The 19,030-nt window shown below is 35.7% G+C and overlaps 1 protein-coding gene across 1 annotated transcript in view; it reads left to right on the forward strand.

Annotated features, from left to right (window-relative positions):
- The window catches only part of fbn2b (fibrillin 2b), a 335,304-nt gene that overhangs the window by 215,032 nt on the left and 101,242 nt on the right, over positions 1 to 19,030 (forward strand). Inside the window, exons 13-18 of the mRNA XM_061976207.1 lie at positions 2,773 to 2,892; positions 5,377 to 5,502; positions 8,777 to 8,899; positions 13,077 to 13,352; positions 13,417 to 13,470; positions 13,538 to 13,663. Coding sequence (XP_061832191.1) covers positions 2,773 to 2,892; positions 5,377 to 5,502; positions 8,777 to 8,899; positions 13,077 to 13,352; positions 13,417 to 13,470; positions 13,538 to 13,663 — 825 coding nt within the window. The remainder of the gene's footprint in view (positions 1 to 2,772; positions 2,893 to 5,376; positions 5,503 to 8,776; positions 8,900 to 13,076; positions 13,353 to 13,416; positions 13,471 to 13,537; positions 13,664 to 19,030) is intronic.

Here is a 19,030-nt window from a genome sequence, read left to right on the forward strand (position 1 = left end):
ACTCAAAATTGCGCTCTAGCGCCCCCTAGGAAAAAAAACTAGACTGCCTGTAACTCCCACTAGGAAGGTCGGAGAGACATGAAACAAAAACCTCTATGTAGGTCTGACTCAGACCTAGATTTTATAATAGTACATTCTTGGGCTAAAATCAATTGGAAGTTGGCAATTCCCCCTTCAAGACAAAAAAGTACTAAAAACAGTCACTTTTGCCTCTTTGAGCTGTAATTTGACCCCCTTAACATCCTTCAAAACTCACCAAACTGAACGCACACATCAGGACTGGCAAAAATTGCGATCTAATAAAAAACCTAACCCCACATCTCAAAATTGCGCTCTACCGCAGAAAAAACTGCTCCTCGGAAGAAAAAAAATGACAAAACTGCCTGTAACTCCCACTGGGAAAGTCGGAGAGACATGAAACAAAAACCACTATGTAGGTCTCACTTAGAACTGCATTTCATAAATTGACAACCCCCAGCAAAAAATCAACAGGAAGTTTGCTATTCCCCCTTCAAAACAAAATTTTTTGTAAAAACCGGTCACCTTTCTTCAAGCATTATCTCCTCTGAGCGCGTTTGTTGTTTCAGCTTCAAACTAACACAGGAGAGAGATTGAACCCTTCCGATTAAAAGATGGCGAAAGAGTTTTGATACCTGCTCCGGTTTTGATTTTATGACCCTTCAAAGAACCGCTAGAGCGCTGTTTTTTTAAGATGGCTGCTTAAAAGCAGGAAGCACCAGCGTGCCCACACAAAGCAGACTAGGTAGGTACACTAGACAAAAGTATTGGGACACTTCAGACTACAAGTACACAAAAGTATTGGGACACTTAGGACTATCACTGGACAAAAGTTTTGGGACACTTAAGCCGAAAACTGGACAAAAGTATTGGGACACTTGGGACTACAACTTGACAAAAGTATTGGGACACTTACGACTAAAAGTAGACAACAGTATTGGGAAATTTAGGACTACCACTGGACAAAAGTATTGGGACACTTACACTGGACAAAAGTATTGGGACACTTGGGACTAAAACTTGACAAAAGTATTGGGACACTTATGACTATCACCGGACAAAAGTTTTGGGACACTTAAGCCGAAAACTGGACAAAAGTATTGGGACACTTGGGACTACAACTTGACAAAAGTATTGGGACACTTACGACTAAAAGTAGACAACAGTATTGGGAAACTTAGGACTACCACTGGACAAAAGTATTGGGACACTTACACTGGACAAAAGTATTGGGACACTTGGGACTAAAACTTGACAAAAGTATTGGGACACTTAAGCCGAAAACTGGACAAAAGTATTGGGACACTTGGGACTACAACTTGACAAAAGTATTGGGACACTTACGACTAAAAGTAGACAACAGTATTGGGAAACTTAGGACTACCACTGGACAAAAGTATTGGGACACTTACACTGGACAAAAGTATTGGGACACTTGGGACTAAAACTTGACAAAAGTATTGGGACACTTATGACTATCACTGGACAAAAGTTTTGGGACACTTAAGCCGAAAACTGGACAAAAGTATTGGGACACTTGGGACTACAACTTGACAAAAGTATTGGGACACTTACGACTAAAAGTAGACAACAGTATTGGGAAACTTAGGACTACCACTGGACAAAAGTATTGGGACACTTACACTGGACAAAAGTATTGGGACACTTGGGACTAAAACTTGACAAAAGTATTGGGACACTTATGACTATCACTGGACAAAAGTTTTGGGACACTTAAGCCGAAAACTGGACAAAAGTATTGGGACACTTGGGACTACAACTTGACAAAAGTATTGGGACACTTACGACTAAAAGTAGACAACAGTATTGGGAAACTTAGGACTACGACTGGACAAAAGTATTGGGACACTTACACTGGACAAAAGTATTGGGACACTTGGGACTAAAACTTGACAAAAGTATTGGGACACTTATGACTATCACCGGACAAAAGTTTTGGGACACTTAAGCCGAAAACTGGACAAAAGTATTGGGACACTTGGGACTACAACTTGACAAAAGTATTGGGACACTTACGACTAAAAGTAGACAACAGTATTGGGAAACTTAGGACTACCACTGGACAAAAGTATTGGGACACTTACACTGGACAAAAGTATTGGGACACTTGGGACTAAAACTTGACAAAAGTATTGGGACACTTATGACTATCACCGGACAAAAGTTTTGGGACACTTAAGCCGAAAACTGGACAAAAGTATTGGGACACTTGGGACTACAACTTGACAAAAGTATTGGGACACTTACGACTAAAAGTAGACAACAGTATTGGGAAACTTAGGACTACCACTGGACAAAAGTATTGGGACACTTACACTGGACAAAAGTATTGGGACACTTGGGACTAAAACTTGACAAAAGTATTGGGACACTTAGGACTAGCACCTGCCAAATACGCGGGCCCGACCAATGCTGCTTGCAGCTTTCATTTATATTTGGGGTTCATTGTTGATATTTATTGTTTACATTGAACAAAAGATGGCACAGAAGTCAAATTCCTGATTGAATCTGATAATCAACTCGAGGCAAAGTTCCAAAATGATTCAATGTTCATGACAGTTCAAGTGAATACCAGTCATCAGATTGATACCACGATTCTCCGTATCGACCAGCCCTACCTGTATTGACTCCATCAAGCTCTCGCCACACTTGATACCAGAGCATTGCACTGCCATCTTCTGGCAGCTTCCGGAACTTGTGTGATCCAGTTTAAAGTCTGCTGACTTTTTGCAGATGTGGACGAATGCGTGAGTAATCCGTGCATCAACGGCGACTGCGTCAACACGCCGGGCTCGTACCACTGCAAGTGTCACGAGGGCTACCAGGGGACCCCCACCAAGCAAGCCTGCATCGGTACCACACACATACAAACAACTACAAAAAACCCCAAAGTAGTGACGTTGTCACGTTGTGTAATTTGTGAATAAAATAGAGAATACAACAAATCCTTTTCAACTTATATTCAATTGAATAGACTGCAAAGACAAGATATTTCATGTTTTTTTTCTGCAAATAATCATAAACTTTGAATTTAATTGCAGCAAAAAGTTGTCACAGGTGCATTTTTGCCACTGTGTTACATTGCCTTTCCTTTTAACAACCCTCAGTAAAGGTTTGGGACACATTTTTGAAGTGGAATTCTTTGCCATTCTTGCTTGTTGTACAGCTTAAGTTGTTCAACAGCCTCCCTTCTCATATTTTAGCATTCACATTTTCAATGGGAGACAGGTCTGGACTACAGGCAGGCCAGTCTAGTACCCGTACTCTTTTACTACGAAGCCACGCTGTTGTAACACGTGGCTTGGCGTTGTCTTGCTGAAATAAGCAGGGGCGTCCATGATAACGTTGCTCGGATGGCAACATATGTTGTTCCAAAACCTGTATGTACCTTTCAGCATTAATGGTGCCTTCACAGATGTGTAAGTTACCCATGTCTTGGGCACTAATACACTTTACGGCTTTTACACTTTGCGCCTATTACAATCCGGAAGGTTCTTTTCCTCTTTGTTCCGGAGGACACCACGTCCACAGTTTCCAAAAACAATTTGAAATGTGGACTCGTCGGACCACGGGGCACTTTTTCCACTTTGCATCAGTCCATCTTAGATGAGCTCGGGCCCAGCGAAGCCGGCGGCGTTTCTGGGTGTTGTTGATAAATGGCTGTGGCTTTGCTTAGTAGAGTTTTAACTTGCACTTACAGATGTAGCGACCAACTGTAAAGTTAAAGTTAAAGTTAAAGTACCAATGATTGTCACACACACACTAGGTGTGGCGAAATTATTCTCTGCATTTGACCCATCACCCTTGATCACCCCCTGGGAGGTGAGGGGAGCAGTGGGCAGCAGCGGTGGCTGCGCCCGGGAATCATTTTGGTGATTTAACCCCCAATTCCAACCCTTGATGCTGAGTGCCAAGCAGGGAGGTAATGGGTCCCATTTTTATAGTCTTTGGTATGACTCGGCCGGGATTTGAACTCCCAACCTACCGATCTCAGGACGGACACTCTAACCACTAGGCCACTGAGCTCGGGCCCAGCGATGTCATGTCTGTGTAATCATGTTTTTGTTTTAAGTCATGTTTTTGTTTAGTTATAGGAATTTTTGGTGTCTGGCTTTTTACTCCCTTGTCTTGTTTGCATGATTATCCATTAGTTTCACCTGTTCCACGTTTGGACTCATTGTGCACTCTTGATTGTCACCATAGCAACCCGTTAGTTTTCACCTGTCACGTCACGCACCTGTTTCACGTCTTGAGTCACGCACCTGTTTTCGTTAATCATGTCTGTAGTATTTAAGTTCAGTGTTTTTCAGTTTGTCTTGCTGACGACCTCACACCACATGTATGCTCTGTCCATTTTTTCATGTCCATGTTCACGCTGCTCCTTTTTTTGTCCATGCCAAGTAAGTTTTCTTTATTCAAGCCATAGTTTGCGAGTTTTGTTTGATTGTTCATGGTTTATTCTCCGCCACTGTGCGCGCTTTTTGTTTGATCCTTTTTTTTGTATTTATAGTCTTTAAATAAATCATGTACCTTCATTCCCGTCTCGCCCGTGCCAACTTTCCGTTGCATCCCGGAAAAGCAAACTCCCAAGATCAAGTCGTGACAAGCGAAGCCGGCGGCGTTTCTGGGTGTTGTTGATAAATGGCTGTGGCTTTGCTTAGTAGAGTTTTAACTTGCACTTGCAGATGTAGCGACCGACTGTAGCTACTGACAGTGGTTTTCTGAAGTGTTCCTGAGCCCATGTGGTGATATCCTTTACACACTGATGTCGCTTTTTGATGCAGTACCGCCTGAGGGATCGAAGGTGCGTAATATCATGGCTTATGTGCAGTGATTTCTCCAGATTCTCTGAACCTTTTGATGATATTACGGAGCGTAGATGGTGAAATCCCTCAATTCCTTGCAATTGCTCGTTGACAAATGTTCTCAAACTGTTCGACAATTTGTTGACAAAGTGGTGACCCTCGCCCCGTCCTTGTTTGTGAAGGACTGAGCATTTCATGGAAGCTGCTTTTATACCCAATCATGGCACCCACCTGTTCCCAATTAGCCTGTTCACCTGTGGGATGTTCCAAATAAGTCTTTGATGAGCATTTCTCAGTCTTTTTTGCCACTTGTGCCAGCTTTTTTTAAACATGTTGCAGGCAAACAAATTTTCTCAGTGTGAACATGAAATATATTGTCTTTGCAGTCTATTCAATTGAATATAAGTTGACAAGGATTTGTTGTATTCTCTTTTTATTTACCATTTACACAAGGTGACAACTTGACTGGTTTTAGGTTTCGTACATCCGACTTCCTGTACAAGGTGGCGCTCAAATCCTTGTTTCTTCCTAGATATCGACGAGTGTATCGTGAACGGGGTGATGTGTCGCAATGGCCGCTGCGTCAACACGGAGGGAAGCTTCCAGTGCATCTGCAACGCCGGCTTTGAGCTCACTCCCGACGGCAAGAACTGCATCGGTAAGGACGCCTGAAAGACCTAAAGACCAAATCTTTATGTTCTAATATCGATCGTCAAATCGAAATATCGACACATGAGTTATTTGAGATAATGTACATCATTAAATATTCCTTTGAGACCACGTTTACTTAACTACAAAGTAAACACATTGGCTTTCACACTGCGCTGTCAATACATTCATTGTTCCGCCCTCGCGCGTGCAGATAGTTAACAGCACGAACAAACAGAAGCTCCAGAAGTTGTCTTCCTTCTTTTGAATTGTTTTCCTTCCTCAGTTTCATCTCTTTACACTACTTCCTTCATTTCAGTTTGTAAGACTGAAAATATAATACACTTTTAAAGTATACACATAAGATAAACGTTACAAAAGTATAACGCCCATTGTGTATTTTACATGATTCGAATAGAAGGTTTGGTGTTAATGCATTCACAAAATAAACTATGTAGAAATGAAACAACATACACAGCAAACATTGCACACAATGAATGTGGCCGAACACAATTAAAGCTAAGGTGTGGCGTTATCGCCCTCTACTGGTCAGATTTAGAGCTACACGTATTAAAGGAGCACAGACCATACTTTAATACTTTAATAATCTTTTTCACACATAATTTTTAGAGACACTTTTTTTACGCTGAATTTTTAGAAACTGATTTTTTTATACTAAATTTTTTAGACACTGATTTTTTTACACTGAATTTTAAAACACTAATTTTTTTTACACAAAATTTTAAGACACTGATTATTTTAGACACTGATTTTTTTTTTACATTACATTTTTAGACAATTCTTTTACACAGAATTTTTAGAAAATTTTTCAGACGGTGATTTCTTTACACTGAATTTTTGGACACTGAATTTTTAGACACTGATTTTTTCACACTGAATTTTTGGACACTGAATTTTTAGACACTGATTTTTTCACACTGAATTTTTTGACTTATTTTTTTTTACACTGATTTGTTTAAAAACTGATTTTTTTACACTGACTTTTTGCCAAAAAAATGTTTAGACACTGATTTTTTTCACACTGAATTTTTAGAAACTGATTTTTTTTTACATTACATTTTTAGACAATTTTTTTACACAGAATTTTTAGAAATTTTTTCAGACGGTGATTTTTTACACTGAATTTTTGGACACTGAATTTTTAGACACTGATTTTTTCACACTGAATTTTTGGACACTGAATTTTTAGACACTGATTTTTTCACACTGAATTTTTTGACTTATTTTTTTTTACACTGATTTGTTTAAAAACTGATTTTTTTACACTGACTTTTTGACAAAAAAATGTTTAGACACTGATTTTTTTCACACTGAATTTTTAGAAACTGATTTTTTTTATAGTAAACTTTTTAGTCCCTGTTTTTTTTACACTGAATTTTAAGACACTGACTTTTTTTACACTGAATTTTAAGACACAATTTTTTTTTACTCTGAATTTTTAGAAACTGATTTTCTTACACTAAATTTTTTAGACACTGATTTTTTTACACTTAATTTTTTTTTCCACAAAATGTTAAGACACTGATTATTTTAGACACTGATTTGTTTTACATTACATTTTTAGACACATTTTTTTACACAGACTTTTTAGAAATTTTTTCAGACAGTAATTTTTTACACTGAATTTTTAAGACTTTTTTTTTTTACACTGATTTGTTAAAAACTGATTTTTTTGCACTGAATTTTTAGACACTGACTTTTTTATACTACATTTTTTAGACACTGATTTTTTTACACTGAATTTTAAAACACTAATTTTTTTTACACAAAATTTTAAGACACTGATTATTTTAGACACTGATCTGTTTTACATTACATTTGTAGACAATTTTTTTACACAGAATTTTTAGTAATTTTTTCAGACGGTGATTTTTATACACTGAATTTTTAGACACTGATTTTTTCACACTGAATTTTTGGACTTATTTTTTTTACACTGATTTGTTTAAAAACTGATTTTTTTACACTGACTTTTTGACAAAAAAATGTTTAGACACTGATTTTTTTCACACTGAATTTTTAGAAACTGATTTTTTTTATAGTAAACTTTTTAGTCCCTGATTTTTTTACACTGAATTTTAAGACACTGATTATTTTAAAACTGATTTTTTTCACACTGAATTTTCAGACACAATTTTTTTTTACTCTGAATGTTAAGACACTGATTATTTTAGACACTGATTTGTTTTACATTACATTTTTAGACACATTTTGTTACACAGAATTTTTAGAAATTTTTTCAGACAGTAATTTTTCTTTTACACTGAATTTTTAGACACTAATTTTTTCACACTGAATTTTTTTACTTTTTTTTTTTCACACTGATTTGTTGAAAACTGATTTTTTGCACTGAATTTTTAGACACTGATTTGTTTAAAAACTGATTATTTGTGTTACGGCGTTTCTTGTTACGGCGTTTCGTGTTAAGGCGTTTCGTGTTAAGGCGTTTCGTGTTAAGGCGTTTCGTGTTACGGCGTTTCGTGTTACGGCGTTTCGTGTTACGGCGTTTCGTGTTACGGCGTTTCGTGTTACGGCGTTTCGTGTCACGGCGTTTTGTGTTACACCGTTGCGTGTTACGTCGTTTCATATTACCGTGTTTCGTCTCGCGGCATTTCATGTTACATCATTTCGTGTTGCATCATTCTGTGTTTCATCATTTCGTGCTATGGCGTTGATTCACGGAATTTTGAGTTAAAGTTTTTTCGTGTTACAGCATTTCATGTTACAGCATTCCGTGTTACATTATTTTGTGTCACATTATTTCCATTACGGTGTTGCGTGTTACAGCATGTTACAGCGTTTCATGTTACAGCGTTTCCTCTCGCGGCATTTCGTGTTACAGCACTTTGTCTAACAGCATTTCGTGTTACATCATTCTGTGTTTCATCATTTCGAATTTTGAGTTACGCTTTTTTATGTTACAGCATTTCATATTACAGCATTTTTGTTTTACAGCATTTCGTGTTACATTATTTTGTGTCACATAATTTCCATTACGGTGTTGCGTGTTACAGCGTTTCATGCTACAGCGTTTTGTCTTGGGGCATTTCGTCTTGCATTGTTTTGTGTTACCGCATTTTAGTGTTACAGCGTGTCATGTAACAGTGCAACAGCATTTTGTGTTTCATCATTTCGTGTTGTGGCGTGTCGTTTCCCGGAATTTTGAGTCACGCGTTTCATGTTACAGCCATTCGTCTTGGGGTATTTTGTGTTACAGAATTTTAGTGTTACAGCATGTCGTGTTACCATACTTTGTGTTACAGATCACGACGAGTGCGCCACCACCAACATGTGTCTGAACGGCATGTGCATCAACGAGGACGGCAGCTTTAAGTGCATCTGCAAGCCCGGCTTTGCACTCGCATCCAACGGACGCTACTGCACTGGTACGTCTGCTCAACATCCTGGGAAAATGAACTTTTCTTTCAAAAACAAAACTATCGTTGTGTTTTTAGCGTAGTAGGCGCCAGTGTGGGTATTTCATCAAATTCACATTTTCATATTAATTACTACGGAGATGAATTTGTGTCTTTTTTGCGAATTACAGTAGGTAAGGTTGTATTATTGCCTTATTTCTGTGAGAATCCTGCGTGTGACTGACGCATTAAGGAGTGGGACGACCCAGGACCAGCTGCAGTGTGCTTAAACAACCATCAGGTGGCATCTGTGAGCAGATGATACTGTGTCATCTATTTCTCTTTCCGACTTATCAGGTCTTCACTCACACTTAAAGTGAGGGACGTGGCAAAAACCTACCCGGACACACAATAAAACAATTTTTTTAAATTAAATTTTTACACTGAATATTTATTTTTTAGACACACTGATTTGTTGAAAACTGATTTTTTTTACACTGATATTTTTTAGACACTGATTTTTTTTTTACAATTTGTTAAAAACAGTTTTTTTATACTGAATTTTTATACTGATTTTTTTTACACTGTTTTGTTAAAAACTGATTTTTTTGCACTGAATTTTTAGACACTGATTTGTTAAAAACTGATTTTTTTACACTGAGTTTTTAGACAAAAAAATCTTTAGACACTGGTTTTTTTCACACTGAATTTTTTTGTCACAATTTTTTTTACTCTGAATTTTTAGAAACTGATTTTTTTATCATAAATATTTTAGTTACTGATTTTTTTTACACTGAATTTTAAGACACTGACTTTTTTTACACTGAATTTTACAACACTGATTATTTTAGACACTGATTTTTTTCACACATAATTTTTACACACAATTTTTTCCTACTCTGAATTTTTACAAACTGCTTTTTTTATACTACATTTTTTAGACACTGATTTTTTTACACTGAATTTTAAGACAAAAAAATCTTTAGACACTGATTTTTTTCACACTGAATTTTTTTGTCACAATTTTTTTTACTCTGAATTTTTAGGAACAGATTTTTTTATTGTAAATATTTTAGTCACTGATTTTTTTTTACACTGAATTTTAAGACACTGACTTTTTTTTTACACTGAATTTTACAAGACTGATTATTTTAGACACTGATTTGTTAAAAACTGATTTTTTTTTACACTGAGTTTTTAGACAAAAAAATCTTTAGACACTGATTTTTTTCACACTGAATTTTTTTGTCACAATTTTTTTTACTCTGAATTTTTAGGAACAGATTTTTTTATCGTAAATATTTTAGTCACTGATTTTTTTTTACACTGAATTTTAAGACACTGACTTTTTTTTACACTGAATTTTACAACACTGATTATTTTAGACACTGATTTTTTTCACACATAATTTTTAGACACAATTTTTTCCTATTCTGAATTTTTACAAACTGCTTTTTTTATACTAAATTTTTTTAGACACTGATTTTTTTACACTGAATTTTAAGACACACATTTTTTTTAACAAAATATTAAGACAATGATTATGTTAGATACTGATTTGTTTTACATTACATTTTTAGGCACACATTTTTTTACACAGAATTTTTAAGTACGCATTTTTTTAGACAGTAATTTTTTTATACTGAATTTTTGGACACTGATTTTTTAGACCATGATATTTTCAAACTGAATTTTTAGACTGATTTTTTTACACTGATTTGTTAAAAACTGATTTTTTGCACTGAATTTTTAGACACTGATTTGTTAAAAACTGATTTTTTTACACTGAGTTTTTAGACAAAACATTTTTTAGACACTGATTTTTTTCACACTGAATTTTTAGACACTATTTATTTTACTCTGAATTTTTAGTCACTATTTTTTTTACTCTGAATTTTTAGAAACTGATTTTTTTATAGTACATTTTTAGTCACTGATTTTTTTACACTGAATTTTAAGACACTGACTTTTTTTACACTGAATTTTAAGACACTGATTATTTTAAACACTGATTTTTTTCACACATAATTTTTAGACACAATTTTTTTTTACTCTGAATTTTTAGAAACTGATTTTTTTTATACTAAATTTTTTAGACACTGATTTTTTTACACTGAATTTTAAGACATTTTTTTTACACAAAATTGTAAGACACTGATTATTTTAGATACTGATTTGTTTTACATTACATTTTTAGACACATTTTTTACACAGAATTTTTAGAATTTCTTTCAGACAGTAATTTTTTTACACTGAATTTTTAGACACTGATTTTTTCACTGAAATTTTATACTGATTTTTTTTTTACACTGATTTGTTAAAAACAGATTTTTTGCACTGAATTTTTAGACACTGATATGTTAAAAACAGATTTTTTTACACTGGGTTTTTAGACAAAAACATTTTTAGACACAGATTTATTTACACTGAATTTTAAGACACCAACTTTTTTTTACACTGAATTTTAAGACACTGATTATTTTAAACACTGATTTTTTTCACACAATTTTTAAACACAATTTTTTTTACTCTGAATTTTTAGAAACTGATTTTTTTATACTAAATTTTTTAGACACTGATTTTTTTACACTGAATTTTAAGACACATTTTTTTTACACAAAATGTTAAGACACTGATTATTTTAGATAATGATTTTTAGGCACACATTTTTTTACACAGAATTTTTAGGCACACATTTCTTTAGACAGTAATTTTTTTATACTGAATTTTTGGACACTGATTTTTTAGACCCTGATTTTTTCACACTGAATTTTTAGACTGATTTTTTTTTTTACACTGATTTGTTAAAAACTGATATTTTTGCACTGAATTTTTAGACACTGATTTGTTAAAAACAGATTTTTTTACACTGAGTTTTTAGACCAAAAATTTTTTAGACACTGATTTTTTTCACACAGAATTTTTAGTCACAATTCTTTTTACTCTGAATTTTTAGAAACTGATTTTTTTATAGAAAACTTTTTAGTCACTGATTTTTTTACACTGAATTTTAAGACACTGACTTTTTTTACACTGAATTTTTAGACTGATTCTTTTTACACTGATTTGTTAAAAACTGATTTTTTTGCACTGAATTTTTAGACACTGATTTGTTAAAAACAGATTTTTTTACACTGAGTTTTTAGACCAAACATTTTTTATACACTGATTTTTTTCACACAGAATTTTTTGTCACAATTTTTTTTACTCTGAATTTTTAGAAACTGATTTTTTTATCGTAAACTTTTCAGTCACTGATTTTTTTACACTGAATTTTAAGACACTGACTTTTTTTACACTGACTTTTAAGACACTGATTATTTTAAACACTGATTGTTATCACACTGAATTTTCAGACACTATTTTTTTTTCACTCTGAATTTTTAGAAACTGACTTTTTTTATACTACATTTTTTAGACACTGATTTTTTTTACACTGAATTTTAAAACACTTTTTTTCCCACAAAATTTTAAGACACTGTATATTTTAGACACTGATTTGTTTTACATTACATGTTTAGACACATTTTTTACATAGAATTTTTAGACATTTTTTCAGACAGTGATTTTTTTTACACTGAATTTTTGGACACTGAATTTTTAGACACTGATTTTTTCATACTGAATTTTTAGACAATTTTTTATCCCAGTTTGTTAAACATTGATTGTTACTTCGGTTTTTGGTAATTAACCATTCCAGACGGTTAGTAAAAAATAGTTTATTGTTTTTCATAGCTCCCATTGTTCTCTGGGTAATTCCATTTGATCAATCGTTTTGTAATATTCCACACGGAAAAATAATGAAAGTGTGTGCCATGATTTGCGCTGATATCAGAATGATATCGGCCAATACTCAATATCAGTATCACGTCCGATGTGGAAAAAGTTGTATGGGTAATCAATAGGTAATCAACGAGGCTGTCATACAGCAATCGACCCATAGTTACTGTATTTTTCTTGTAATTTGATCTATTTGGATGTATTTTCCAAAAAAAAGGCTCATCAAGTACCACCATAATGACCAACATTAGAATACAGTAGCATATTGGGCTTAAGTATTCATTGAAAACAAGGCAGAGGTTTTATTGAAAATTTGTGGCCACTCTTAACAGTTTTTTGGCGTACCACTAGATGGTTTGAGAATCCATCCTGTAGGACAAAACAGTGAAAGTCAATAGTCTGACGTGTTACCCCAACTGTTCCTCAGACATCGACGAGTGTCAGACTCCGGGAATCTGCATGAACGGGCGCTGCATCAACTCCGAGGGCTCCTTCCGCTGCGAGTGCCCGCCCGGCCTGGCGGTCGACGTGGACGGGAGAGTGTGCGTGGACACGCACATGAGGACCACCTGTTACGGCGCCATCAAGATGGGCACGTGTTCGCGGCCCTTCCCCGGCGCCGTGACCAAGTCCGAGTGCTGCTGCGCCAACCCCGAGCACGGCTTCGGAGAGCCGTGCCAGCCGTGCCCGTCCAGAAACTCAGGTAGCTCCACTTCACGTCTCGACGTTTTCCAGGTTGTTTACGAAGTCTCTCTGGCGCCCTCTAGCGGAGTTCCAGGCGGTGTGCAGTAGCGGTATCGGCATCACGGCCGACGGCAGAGGTCAGTGTGACGCTTCAAGGGAGTCTTTTTGCCGGACATTGATTGGTTTTAACCCACGTCTTCCCAGACATCAACGAGTGCGCCCTGGACCCGGACATTTGTCAGAACGGCATCTGTGAGAATCTGAGAGGGAGTTACCGTTGCATCTGTAACATCGGCTACGAGTCGGACACCAGCGGCAAAAACTGTGTTGGTGAGTCTTTCAACTTTTTCTACATTGTTGGTAATAAACTATCTTAAAACTTCGAAGACTTTATTTGGATTCAGTTTTTTAATTTAGTACACGGCGATACTTCGGTTTTTGGTAATAATCCATTCCAAAAGGTCGGAGGAAACCGACGCAATTTTGCCAATAAGAGATTATCATTTGTTCCAGACTTCTATGAAGACTAAAATAAATACATAATAATAAAATGTAACATCACTTTTACATAGGTTTGTTACACGCTAGTTTTGGGGCAAAATCTTTGTTAAAACCGGACTTATACAAAAGTGTGCCACACGAAAATCGAGATACCAATGTTTTATTTTTTGTTTTTTTTTGCTCTTATTAAGCATATATTTGCCTTTTTCCTCTACAAATGAGAAGTTACAGGGCGGTAATCGTGCTACGGTGTTTCGTATTACAGAGTTTCATGTCGCGGCGTTTTGTGTTACGCTGTTGCGTGTTACATCGTTTCATGTTGCAATGTTTCGTCTTACGCCGTTGCGTGTTTCAGGGGTGTCATGTTACGGCGTTTTGTCTTGCGGCATTTCGCGTTACAGCACTTTGTCTATTGTGTTACATCATTTCGTGTTTCATCATTTCGTGTTGTGGCGTGTCGTTTCACGGAATTCTGAGTTACGTTTTTCCGTGTTACAGCATTTTGTGTTACAGTATTTTGTTTTACAGTATTTCGTGTTACAGCATTTCGTGTTATATTATTTTGTGTCACATCATTTCCATTACGGTTTGTTGCGTGTTACAGCAAGTTACAGCGTTTCTTGTTATGACATTTCGTGTTACATTATTTTGTGTTACAGCATTTTAGTGTTACAGCATGCCGTGTTGACGTACTTTGTGTTACAGCATTTTGTGTTACATCATTTCTTGTTATATTATTTTGTGTCACATAATTTCCATTACGGTTTATTGCGTGTTACAGCGAGTTACAGCGTTTCATGTTACGATCATTTCGTCTTGGGGCATTTCGTGTTACATTGTTTTGTGTTACAGCATTTCTTGTTACATCATTTTGTGTTTCATCATTTCGTGTTGTGGCGTGTCGTTTCACGGAATTTTGAGCTACGCTTTTCCGTGTTACAGCATTTTGTGTTACAGTATTTTGTTTTACAGCATTTCGTGTTACAGCGTTTCGTGTTATATTATTTTGTGTCACATCATGTCCATTACGGTTTATTGCGTGTCACAGCGAGTTACAGCGTTTCATGTTATGACATTTCGTGTTACATTATTTTGTGTTACAGCATTTTAGTGTTACAGCATGCTGTGTTGACGTACTTTGTGTTACAGCAATTTGTGTTACATCATTTCTTGTTATATTATTTTGTGTCACATCATTTCCATTACAGTTTATTGCGTGTCACAGCGAGTTACAGCGTTTCTTGTTACGACATATTGTGCTACATTATTTTGTGTTACAGCATTTTAGTGTTACAGCATGTCGTGTTGACGTACTTTGTGTTACAGCATTTTGTGTTACATCATTTTGTGTCACATCATTTCTTGTTATATTATTTTGTGTCACATCATTTCCATTGCTTTACGGCATTTTAAGTTACTGCATTTTGTGTTGCAGTACTTTATGTTGCAGTATTTTGTGTTACGCTGTTGCGTGTTACATCGTTTCATGTTACAATGTTTCGTCTTACGCCGTTGCGTGTTATAGGGGTGTCATGTTACAGCACTTTGTCTATTGTGTTACATCATTTCTCGTTACATCATTTTGTGTTTCATCATTTCGTGTTGTGGCGTGTCGTTTCACGGAATTTTGAGTTACGCTTTTCCGTGTTACAGTATTTTGTTTTACAGTATTTCGTGTTACAGCGTTTCGTGTTATATTATTTTGTGTCACATCATTTCCATTACGGTTTATTGCGTGTTACAGCGAGTTACAGCGTTTCTTGTTATGACATTTCGTGTTACATTATTTTGTGTTACAGCATTTTAGTGTTACAGCATGCTGTGTTGACGTACTTTGTGTTACAGCATTTTGTGTTACATCATTTTGTGTCACATCATTTCTTGTTATATTATTTTGTGTCACATAATTTCCATTGCTTTACGGCATTTTAAGTTACTGCATTTTGTGTTGCAGTACTTTATGTTGCAGTATTTTGTGCTACGCTGTTGCGTGTTACATCGTTTCATGTTACAATGTTTCGTCTTACGCCGTTGCGTGTTACAGGGGTGTCATGTTACAGCACTTTGTCTATTGTGTTACATCATTTCTTGTTACATCATTTTGTGTTTCATCATTTCGTGTTGTGGCGAGTCGTTTCACGGACTTTTGAGTTACGCTTTTCCGTGTTACAGTATTTTGTTCTACAGTATTTCGTGTTACAGCGTTTCGTGTTATATTATTTTGTGTCACATCATTTCCATTACGGTTTGTTGCGTGTCACAGCGAGTTACAGCGTTTATTGTTATGACATTTCGTGTTACATTATTTTGTGTTACAGCGTTTTAGTGTTACAGCATGCTGTGTTGACGTACTTTGCGTTACAGCATTTTGTGTTACATCATTTCTTGTTATATTATTTTGTGTCACATCATTTCCATTACGGTTTATTGCGTGTCACAGCGAGTTACAGCGTTTCTTGTTACGACATTTTGTGCTACATTATTTTGTCTTACAGCATTTTAGTGTTACAGCATGTCGTGTTGACGTACTTTGTGTTACAGCATTTTGTGTTACATCATTTTGTGTCACATCATTTCTTGTTATATTATTTTGTGTCACATAATTTCCATTGCTTTACGGCATTTTAAGTTACTGCATTGTGTGTTGCAGTACTTTATGTTGCAGTATTTTGTGTTACGCTGTTGCGTGTTACATCGTTTCATGTTACAATGTTTCGTCTTACGCTGTTGCGTGTTACAGGGGTGTCATGTTACAGCACTTTGTCTATTGTGTTACATCATTTCTCGTTACATCATTTTGTGTTTCATCATTTCGTGTTGTGGCGTGTCGTTTCACGGAATTTTGAGTTACGCTTTTCCGTGTTACAGTATTTTGTTCTACAGTATTTCGTGTTACAGCATTTCGTGTTATATTATTTTGTGTCACATCATTTCCATTACGGTTTATTGCGTGTCACAGCGAGTTACAGTGTTTTTTGTTATGTCATTTCGTGTTACATTATTTTGTGTTACAGCATTTTAGTGTTACAGCATGCCGTGTTGACGTACTTTGTGTTACAGTATTTTGTGTTACATAATTTCTTGTTATATTATTTTCTGTCACATAATTTCCATTACGGTTTATTGCGTGTTACAGCGAGTTACAGCGTTTCATGTTACGATCATTTCGTCTTGGGGCATTTCGTCTTACATTGTTTTGTGTTACAGCATTTCGTGTTTTATTATTTTGTGTCACATCATTTCCATTACGGTTTATTGCGTGTTACAGCGAGTTACAGCGTTTCATGTTACGATCATTTTGTCTTGGGGCATTTCGTGTTACATTGTTTTGTGTTACAGCATTTCGTGTTGTATTATTTTGTGTCACATCATTTCCATTACGGTTTATTGCGTGTTACAGCAAGTTACAGCGTTTCATGTTACGATCATTTCGTCTTGGGGCATTTCGTGTTACATTGTTTTGTGTTACATCATTTCTTGTTATATCATTTTATGTCACATGATTTCCATTACGGTTTATTGCGTGTTACAGCGAGTTACAGCGTTTCATGTTACAATCATTTCGTCTTGGGGCATTTCGTGTTACATTGTTTTGTGTTACAGCATTTTGTGTTGTATTATTTTGTGTCACAAAATTTCCATTACGGTTTATTGCGTGTTACAGCGAGTTACAGCGTTTCATGTTACGATCATTTCGTCTTGGGGCATTTCGTGTTACATTGTTTTGTGTTACAGCATTTCGTGTTGTATTATTTTGTGTCACATCATTTCTATTACGGTTTATTGCGTGTTACAGCGAGTTACAGCGTTTCATGTTACGATCATTTCGTCTTGGGGCATTTCGTGTTACATTGTTTTGTGTTACAGCATTCCGTGTTGTATTATTTTGTGTCACATCATTTCCATTACGGTTTATTGCGTGTTACAGCTAGTTACAGCGTTTCATGTTACGATCATTTCGTCTTGGGGCATTTCGTCTTACATTGTTTTGTGTTACAGCATTCCGTGTTGTATTATTTTGTGTCACATCATTTCCATTACGGTTTATTGCGTGTTACAGCGAGTTACAGCGTTTCATGTTACGATCATTTTGTCTTGGGGCATTTCGTGTTACATTGTTTTGTGTTACAGCATTTCGTGTTGTATTATTTTGTGTCACATCATTTCCATTACGGTTTATTGCGTGTTACAGCAAGTTACAGCGTTTCATGTTACGATCATTTCGTCTTGGGGCATTTCGTGTTACATTGTTTTGTGTTACATCATTTCTTGTTATATCATTTTATGTCACATGATTTCCATTACGGTTTATTGCGTGTTACAGCGAGTTACAGCGTTTCATGTTACAATCATTTCGTCTTGGGGCATTTCGTGTTACATTGTTTTGTGTTACAGCATTTTGTGTTGTATTATTTTGTGTCACAAAATTTCCATTACGGTTTATTGCGTGTTACAGCGAGTTACAGCGTTTCATGTTACGATCATTTCGTCTTGGGGCATTTCGTGTTACATTGTTTTGTGTTACAGCATTTCGTGTTGTATTATTTTGTGTCACATCATTTCTATTACGGTTTATTGCGTGTTACAGCGAGTTACAGCGTTTCATGTTACGATCATTTCGTCTTGGGGCATTTCGTGTTACATTGTTTTGTGTTACAGCATTCCGTGTTGTATTATTTTGTGTCACATCATTTCCATTACGGTTTATTGCGTGTTACAGCTAGTTACAGCGTTTCATGTTACGATCATTTCGTCTTGGGGCATTTCGTGTTACATTATTTTGTGTTACAGCATTTTAGTGTTACAGCATGTCGTGTTACCGTACTTTGTGTTACATTATTTTGTGTTTCATCATTTCGTGTCACGACGTGTTGCTTTACGGCGTTTTCAGTTACGCTATTTTGTGTTACTGCATTTGGTTTTACAGTACTTTGTGTTACAGAATTTCGTATGTTACATTATTTTGTGTTACAGCGTTTCATGTTAGTCTTTCCTTTTGAGGCATTTCGGGTTTTCGTGCTTTACGGCATTTTAAGTTACTGCATTTTGTGTTGCAGTACTTTGTGTTGCAGTATTGTGTGTTACAGTATTTTGTGCTAGCATTTTAGCGTTTCCTATTACAGCGTTTAAAGCTACAGTGTTTCGTCTTACAGCGTGTTACAGCGTTTTCACGGCATTTTAAGTTATGCTATTTTT

The sequence above is a fragment of the Nerophis lumbriciformis genome, linkage group LG14 (assembly GCF_033978685.3).
Source record: "Nerophis lumbriciformis linkage group LG14, RoL_Nlum_v2.1, whole genome shotgun sequence".
NCBI classification, from domain to species: domain Eukaryota; kingdom Metazoa; phylum Chordata; class Actinopteri; order Syngnathiformes; family Syngnathidae; genus Nerophis; species Nerophis lumbriciformis.